Source organism: Lycium ferocissimum, chromosome 11 (assembly GCF_029784015.1).
Source record: "Lycium ferocissimum isolate CSIRO_LF1 chromosome 11, AGI_CSIRO_Lferr_CH_V1, whole genome shotgun sequence".
Taxonomy (NCBI): domain Eukaryota; kingdom Viridiplantae; phylum Streptophyta; class Magnoliopsida; order Solanales; family Solanaceae; genus Lycium; species Lycium ferocissimum.
The window spans coordinates 24,980,096-24,988,920 of record NC_081352.1 but is presented as its reverse complement, the minus strand read 5'-3'; the positions used below and the strand labels follow the sequence as shown (position 1 = coordinate 24,988,920).

Below are 8,825 nucleotides of genomic sequence, written 5' to 3'. Positions count from 1 at the left end.
GAATGGTCCTGCAAAAGCAGAAGCAAGCTTTAGACCAATCCACAAAAGGCAAGAACAATAATCACAAGACAAAAAAGTGACACATCGACAACAATGGTCTATGACAGAATTACAGAAACCTGATGGGATATCACCCTCTGCACTTCTAGATACTTTAATCAACTTAATCGACCAAAAGTAACTCAAAACCCATTGTGTCTATGTAGTTTGCATGGCTATTTTATGCCTTAAGCATTAATGAACAACCCAATTAACCGAGCTCTGGGTAAGCTACATTCAGTTCCAGCAATGACTTTAGGAGTTAAAACTACGAAGAAGAACAAAACAGCAAGCTCTGAAATAACTGCTGCTGAAGACAATTATGCTTATCTATATTGTCAGATTAAAAACAAAGTCTTCCCTTCGTAATAATGCTTCTCAAAGGTACTTATTGGAGAAGTGTACAATCATTGAGCCAGCACCACGGTTCATGTGTTATCTGTTGACCAACCAAAGTCTAGAAGAAGTAACTCGAGAGAATATTGTGCAACGCAAATACTATCTTATTTTCAACATTTACTGTGATATGTAACCACCAAAGAATCAGATGCTTGCCTGAAATTGGGGTTTGGACATATAACTTTGGCAGACAAATATCCTTCTGGAAGAACAACCCCCCTTTTTTCGAGGTAAGATTCAAGAATGGGAACTAACCCTTTTGCATCTGCTACCTGAAATACAGAAATCTATAATACCAAGAGAAGAAGACATGTAAAAAGATTGAGATAGATAGAAGAAACAAAAACCCCATATGCTGCCCTTTCCCAAGGTCAAGGAACCATATGTACTTAATAAGCTACTCAACAAGAAGATATTATTGATCAGAGCATACACAGCACAGAAATGATGCAAGAATGCAAAAGAGGGAAGAACAACTACGCCTCAATCCGAAGCAAGTGACCGCAAATATGAATCCTCACCGACCATGCAAGAAAGAAGCAAAGAAAGCAAAAGAGGGTATCTGAATTAAATTTTATCCTCACCAAATATCCTAGAAGGCATTTTAATGCAGAACATAATAGAATCTCAAAACTTTGTAAGCACGTGGACTCATAATTATCGTTGCATGACCAATGAGCTTACTCTCCAAATAATCAAACAACCAGCAGCAAATGACAACTACAAATCTCCCTGTTGCATATCCTCACATGGACAGAGCCTTTGGGAATATGCTTCATGATATGAACAGCAATGCCCACAAAGCTGCTTCCGCAAAGACCCTTTCTTTGCCCGACTGTTCAAGCTCATTCATCAAACAAGGCATCACATGGGTACTCCTATTTGGTTCTTCAGAAGAAAATACTATGGAAAACTCTTATAGCAAGTTAATATAATCAATAGGACCAATCTAGCACTCTCGCTGATTGTTCTCTCTCTCTCTCTCTCTCTGCAAGTATCACCATCGTAAGCACAATTCTGGATTCTAGAAAGCTACCTGCATTTCTTTAGCTGATTGATTATAGGAGGTAATTTGATTAAAAAATGTAGGGAGATTGTTCAGATTTCACAAATTGGCTTTCAGAAATTATTCCATACCAGTTCCAGCATTAGATAGTTAAAAATAATTGATATTGTAAACATCCAATCCTAGAATCAAAAACACTACTCTACAGTTGGGTTCACTAAGATATCCTTAGCAGCAGAATTGTTTCACAAGAGGGGATATACTTGGTTGGGCGTTTTATTACTGTGAAAGAATTCTCTTTCATAAACTTGGACAGAGAACGCTATCTTTTCAGAGAGTGGTTGATTAGAAATTCTACATGTAGAAAATCATGGGATGTATCTAGCCAATGCTCTCTGTTAAAGTAGTTGTGCATAAGCTGCAACAAAGATAGCATTTCTTCTAGGGACAATCATGATTAGTGGTAACAAATGGGCGGGTTGGGTCGGATTTGGGCAGGTTGAAAATGGGTTGAATAAAACGGGTGGGTTTACAACCCTCCCATATTTAATACGGGTAAAAAACGGGTTGGGTAAAAAAAGGGTGCTGACTCATTTTTATTTCCTAAAACTGAAAGTTTGCTGAAGCTTTACTTTGCAGCATAACTAATCTTGTTTCCCAGACAAACGAAGCTTTCACTAATCAACATCCTAGCAACATCCACATACAACCTACTCCTACACCACTGCAGGTTAAAAGCTTTAAGTAGTCGACACACATTTTGACAAGGAGAAAATAAACACATTCCTTTCAAAAACTTCTGGATCTGGCAAGAATAAGCAGCATGCACTAGTGAAAAATGAACGACAATTTACAAGTGACAACATTTAGACCACAAAAAAACTGCTAAATAGATCAGCTAACATATAAAACTTAGACATAACTAAAGTTGACAACATTTACAAGTGACTATGAAACATTAGAAAAAGAGAAGTTGGGGATAAGATCCATAGTCAGGTTTATGATAATTGGTCAATTTTTTTAAGATACGTCGTTGGTATGAAGTTCTTCAAGGAAAACCAAAGTTGAAACACAAGTAAATGACTTTCTCATAATAGATCAAAATTCCTCATTAGCCACCATAGATATCTCTGCCTAAGATCATTCACAAAGTATTGACAAAAAAGGAGGCAACAATAGCGTGTACAAGTAACTAAATAGATTTACTTTTGTACTGACATTTAGCAATTTAACTCTAGAAATCTACAGGCTGCATGAGTAGCAAGTGCAAGGGCAAGGATTTCGGTCAATCTACCAAAGCATACATACATCAACTAGTTTGACTCCGTAACATAAAACAAATAACAAAACAAAGATTTTCAGTTTACAGGATCGGAGAGATGTTGGGTCTTGTGTTTATGGCCTCCAGCGCAAACCCAGTTCCCATCCTTATCGATGGCAACAAATCCCGAGATATTCTTTACACAGATCACCACTGCTTCCCTGCAGAACCAAAAGCAAATTCGTGATTCAGGTTGACAAGAGGGGGTTGCTCAGAAGGTAAGTATCCTTCACCTCCAACCCCAAGGTTGTGGGTTCGAGCCACCAAGGAACCAAAAAGATGGCAGCTCCTAGAGAGGGGTAAATGAAAAAAACAGTGATTCAGGTTTTCTTCAGGTTAATTAAGAGAAGTAGACCTCTCGAATAACAGAGAGAACTATCCTTGTGGTACCTTCTTTTCTCTATTAAACAAACTTGAACAGACACAATAAAAGTAAGAAAAAAATTACAAAATCAGAAAAGAAAAATCAACTTTAAAAGTGTTCAAATCATAGTCAAAACGCAAAGCATTAAGATTATAGCAACAACCAAGGAACTACATTAAGTTAAAATATGTTGCAATAATGTATATCGCTAAGAAGCATAAAAAGGGCAGCCCGGTGCACTAAGCTCCAAATCTATTGTAACTTGTGCTTACCACATATTTAACTGCAAGAGGCTGTCCCGTGACCTCCTGGTCACATGAAGGCAACTTTACCAGTTACGCCAAGGTCTATTATATCAGTAAGCATCATATACTATGAATAATGAGCATTTAAATATACTCACCATTGTGTGATGAGAAGTATATCAATAGTTTGTCGAGTAGCAGTGTCAGCATCAGGAATTTGAAGCCCAACATAAGCCTTACCACCATAAAGCTTCTCAAGTCTAGTCAAAATGAGGATTATCAGAAATCATACTTGTGTAATACTCCCTCTGTCTATTTTTACTTGTCTTGAATGCTAAAAATACATATTCATTTTTTCTTATCCAGTTTCGAAAATCAAAGGTTAATTTACCATTTCATACCTGTTTTATCCTTATTATTAATTATTGGGTTGGAAACTTCAATGATTGTTAGTGACTGCACAACTTTTAAATTATGTTTAACTTGTAGCTTGTTTGGCCAAACTTCTAAAATCGGCTTATTTTGAAAAGTGTTTTTTCAAAAAGTACTTTTGGTGAGAAGCAGTATGTGTTTGATCAATTAATTTAAAAGACACTTTTGAGCAGCAATTAATGTTTTGCCAAACTTTTTAAAAGTGCTTCTAAATGTAATTTCTCAAAGTGCTTTTCAACAAAGTATTTTTGGGGAAAAAGCTACTTTTTAAACACGAAAAACGACACACTGCTCCCACGAAACACGTATTTTGTCCCAAAAACTGGGCCAAATACCTTGATTAAAATAAACGCTTTTGTCCTCCAAAAGCTTAGCCAAACAGGCTATTAGTAATAATTAGACGTGATATAGTAAAATTATCACTCCTTAAAATGTGTGTGAAGTCAATAGGTGTGGACGGAGGGAGTAACTAATAGCAAGAAGGTGGGACGGGAACAGAAGCAGTAACTACCTTCGTGCTACGGAAAAGAGGGCATTGAAATCAGAGATTCGGTCGTCCTCAACGTGGTCGTCGTAAAAGAAGCCCTTAACCACTTTGTAAACCACAAGACCACCTAGCAGCTGCACCCACATGCCTATTTTTATTTTGATAATTATAATTGTGTGACACTTCCTTACCTTAGCTGGATCTCACTGGTGCCACCTAAACGGTAGGTAGGCGGGGAAACTTCTCTACAAAAGTCTTCCCCTAGCTGCTGGTCTTTAAACTTGCACCTGCTATCTAAGTCTAAGACGAGAGATTTTTCTTACTCTTAAGTTTGATCTCCAAATTCTTTTTGTTTCAAGTGTTCAAATGACACAGCCACAACGACTTCCTTTCTTTAGAGTGATCCCGTCAAGTGAAAACCCATTTCTGAGATTGGATCCTGCTTTCTAAGTGAAAGTGAAACGAATCGCTCTATATACTTGAAGTGAGTCTAATGCTTGTTCACACCGGCAAGAAGCCGTTGGAGGGAGGATACGATTGTCGAAGCTGAAGTCCCATTCAATTCATATAATTTCGCCTACTACCCTCTTACTCGCACGCCTACCAACTAGAATGAGGGACCAATGGTAGTAGTTAGATTCAATATTCAAAAAGTCTTCAAGTTATAGTACTTCCTCAGAGCGATTGAACTAGCACTACACACTTGGAACAGCCTCACCAAGAGTCTGCACAGGCCCAAGAGTTAGGTTCTTTTATCTTACATAGGATGATGATGAGGAAAGCCTTTCAGCTGGTTGAAGATGATGAGAAAGAAATGAAAGTCTTCGGGTTGATTCGATTCCCCTGCTTGCACTACAAGTATTGATATGGAGCTGGAATATCTACAGGCGAGTTATGCAACTGGCTTTTTGTTATTCTGTATTTCTTTTCTATTATATATAAGTGTCCAAGAGAGACTAACACAGCAACAAATACTTGTACCAAAAGCTATATAAATTATACATTTTAACTAATTACTTTTTTGTCCTGCGAGGACATATGTCGTAATACTGAATATTTATTATCTTCTCATAGATACACGTATGCACTTCAATTTTAATTCTCCGAAACATTTATTTCCTCCGTGCACTTTTATTTGTTCACTTTTGACTTTTATTAATAAATGAAGTACTCTCTCCGTCCCATATTACTTTGTCACATTACAAAAAATTTCTAATATATATAAGTGTCCAAGAGGGGCGAATCAACTTACTAAATATAAAATAGGTTGACATAACCAAAATAAGACTAACTAAAGTGAGGAAAAGAAACAAAATATGGAGACTCACTAAGGAGAATCGCGGTATCCTTTACAAAATATATAATTCATAAAGACTAACTAAAGTGAGTAACCAAATTAATCATGTTAGGACCCGTCGATGCACGGGGCAGAATTTTTCAACTTTTTACAGGTGTTTTGTAGTAAGTCATTTTAGATCATGTTCTAGAATAAGAGTATATATAAGTATAATGCTTTTAAGTTATAAGCAACTGATAGTGTAAAAAAAAAAAAAAAAAATCGATTACCATTCAATTCAATCGGTTATTGCAGATTATTTATTAAATTTTTTGAGTTATCATATATAGCAGGTTTGATACGAATAACTTGTTATTATAGGTCAAATTAATTAATGGTGTCAAAAACAAAACAAAACAAAAAAAACATTACATCGTCTTCAGAACATAAAGTAATACTTAGTGAGATACAACAATTTTTACTTAATTTTCTGGCATCAATAGGACCTAGGACAGATAATGTGTTAACATTATTTTACAATATTGAAATAGTTGTATATAAACCTTATTTAAAGTTAATTATAGAATATTCTCAGACACAATTCACCCAGTAATTAAGTGCTAAAGGGGGAGCCCATTTGCCTCTTTATGTCACTCAATATTCTTGCTTGCTTAATTTCTAGGCAAATTTGGTACAAATATTTAACAGGAGTCTTGGCATCTTAAGGTACCCAATGATACAAATGGCAGATCCACTTAGTAGTGGAATCGAGAATTTCGCTAAAGATTTTTTTTTTACCGGAAAAACGGTTAAGTTGTATTTGTGTTGTGGTCAAGGACACGTAGATCAAAATGACCAGTAAATCAATATAGTATGCAAATAAATCGAATGTAACGAAATAAAGCAAAGTGAAGTTGAGAATTGCCTGAGCCTCGATAGGGACTAACATATGGAGACTCACTAAGGAGAATCACGGTATCCTTTACAAAATATATAAACCATAAAGACTAACTAAAGTGAGTAACCAAATCAATCATGTTGGGCCCGTGCATCGCACGGGCATAGTTTGCTAGTTTTCACTAGAAGATCCGAGGAGCATGTTTAATTTAAAAAAATGAAAATAGCCCCTACGCTTTTCTTAATCACAAAGAGAACCGAGGCCAAGCGTACGCCTCATTTGTTTTTAGTAAAATTTTATTACTATTATTATTGTAAGACGTTTGATTTTAAATACACATTTGAATATTAAGATGTTATATAAAATCTAAATATAAAATAATTAAGATCACTAGTTTTTTCATTGAATATATAAAATTTGTATTAATTTTAAAACAAATAAATATAAAATTCAAATAAAATATTAAATGAATCTAATATTATATCAACAAAATATTTTTTTTAAAAAGAATTATATGATTATTAGTGGTGGTGATTGGCGTGCAGTGTTTGTGAGTGCAAATTGAATATGGTGTTGGCGGGTAGTGGTTGTTCTCGGTAGTAGTTAGTTGTGATGGAGGTTGGCAATAGTGATCATGTTGATGGCGGTGGTGACTAATAATTGTAGTGGATGACATTGATAGTTAATAGTGATAGTGAATGATAATGGTGATATCTCATAAACATGTGGCAGTCTCTCATTGGTTATCAATATAATTAACTTAAATTAATTAATTCACCCCCCATTTAACCCGATCCATCAAAAAACACCTGACCCGCCCCAATTAAATCCCACTTCACCGTATCAAAACAACAGACGGACCTATTTCATAACAAACCATATCAAAAATACCCACGAATCTTTTCTCAGTGGCGATTTTTCCGGCAAAATTCCCTTATCGGTGAATCTCTGCCGTCAGTGAAGATTTGTACTCTGTTCAAGTAAGAACTTGCTTCCTCTTCTTCAATTTCAGTTAGGATTTAGGGTTTTTTTATTGTTGGCTAAGGTGTGTGTTATTCGATGTATATTTACGTTTTTGTTTTTCTTTCATGTTTTATATGCTTGTTTTAGCCTTTTTGTTTTGTGTTACTCAAGCTTACTATATTGTCTCAAGTTAGGATTTTTATAGTGTTGTTTGAAGTTGGGGTTTTTGTTGGTTACAGCCTTTACTATATGTGTTTTCCCTCCTATTTCATGCTTTTATCTGTTTGTGTGTTGTGTATTGTGTAGTTATGTCTCAATTAGGTGTATTTATGATTGTTAGGTGTAGGGTTTTGCATTCGGACGGGGGGTCCCTTTTTGTTTGTTTTGAGACTTTATTCCATATTTTTGTCTATGTATGCTGAATTGTTTAGGCATGTGGTCCCTATCCCTTTGTCCTTGTTTTCAAATTATCATTTAATATTGGCAGATTTCCTTCTTTTTGTGTGTTTATTGCTTTCTAATGGGTCCCTTTCCCTTTTTTTTTTTTTTTTTTTTTTTTATGTTTGCCATGTGACTTTCTTGAAGAATGGTTGAGAAGCTGGATGTTGTCTTTAATTATGGGGGCAAGTGGGTATTGACACCACAGGTTGTTTACATAAAAAAACATAATCATGTGTCGGAGGGTTATGATGCAGATTTGCTGTCTTATATAGACATATGTATTGAATACACAGAAAGGTTTGGTTTTAAGGTGGTTAAGCAGCTGCTAGTCACGGGTCCCTCAGGTAGATATTATTTGGTTAAGGGTGATTCAGGAATTAGAACACTACAATCTTCATTGTCTAGTGAGTTTAGTGTGCTTCAATTCTTTGTTGTAGATGAGAGTGAAGATACTGTTTTAGCTCCCAACATCATTCATCATAAAGAACCGTGCTTTGTATCATCAGATGTAGGAACTAGTTGTGAGTCAGGTTTGGAAGAGGAGGATGATAATGAACCAGTTCCTAATGACTGTGACAGTGAAGGATTGAAACTTTTTAGAAAGGAAAAGAACAGGGTGTGAATGAGAAACTAGACAATTTTTTAGTGTTAGAAAAGGGTATGAGCTTTAAGGATCTTGATGACGCTAAAAGAGTTGTGGGCTATTACGCAGTTTCTAATAAGAAAGGACTTGGGGTTGATCATAGTGACAGTACTAGACTTAGATATAAGTGTGATGTTGGCTGCCCTTTTGTGTGTTTGATTTCTGTAGATAACAAAGATCAAGGATTTAAGATTAAGACTTTGGAATTAAAACATAATTGTTAGCCAACATTTAAAAATAGAAGAGCTACTCAACAAGCTTTAGCACACTACTTCAAGAACAAAGTGCAGAATAATCCTAAGTACAAGGTG

At 35.6% G+C, this 8,825-nt stretch overlaps 1 protein-coding gene across 3 annotated transcripts; it reads right to left on the bottom strand.

Moving 5' to 3' along the window:
• Positions 1 to 6: 6 nt before the first annotated feature.
• On the bottom strand, positions 7 to 5,194 carry LOC132036262 (uncharacterized). Of its 3 annotated transcripts, XM_059426558.1 has the most exons (6): positions 5,147 to 5,191; positions 4,318 to 4,475; positions 3,533 to 3,634; positions 2,812 to 2,926; positions 595 to 710; positions 7 to 478 (listed from the first exon to the last, which is right to left on the bottom strand). In XM_059426558.1, the coding sequence occupies exons 2-6, from the start codon at positions 4,437 to 4,439 to the stop codon at positions 475 to 477; spliced, it is 459 nt and encodes a 152-aa protein (XP_059282541.1). In that variant the 5' UTR covers positions 4,440 to 4,475; positions 5,147 to 5,191; the 3' UTR covers positions 7 to 474. The 3 variants fall into 3 exon arrangements, with proteins under 3 accessions (XP_059282541.1, XP_059282540.1, XP_059282542.1); XM_059426559.1 differs by lacking the exons at positions 7 to 478; positions 595 to 710 and adding an exon at positions 1,906 to 2,734 and having other exon boundaries at positions 5,147 to 5,194; XM_059426557.1 differs by lacking the exon at positions 5,147 to 5,191 and having other exon boundaries at positions 7 to 710.
• Positions 5,195 to 8,825: the final 3,631 nt, after the last annotated feature.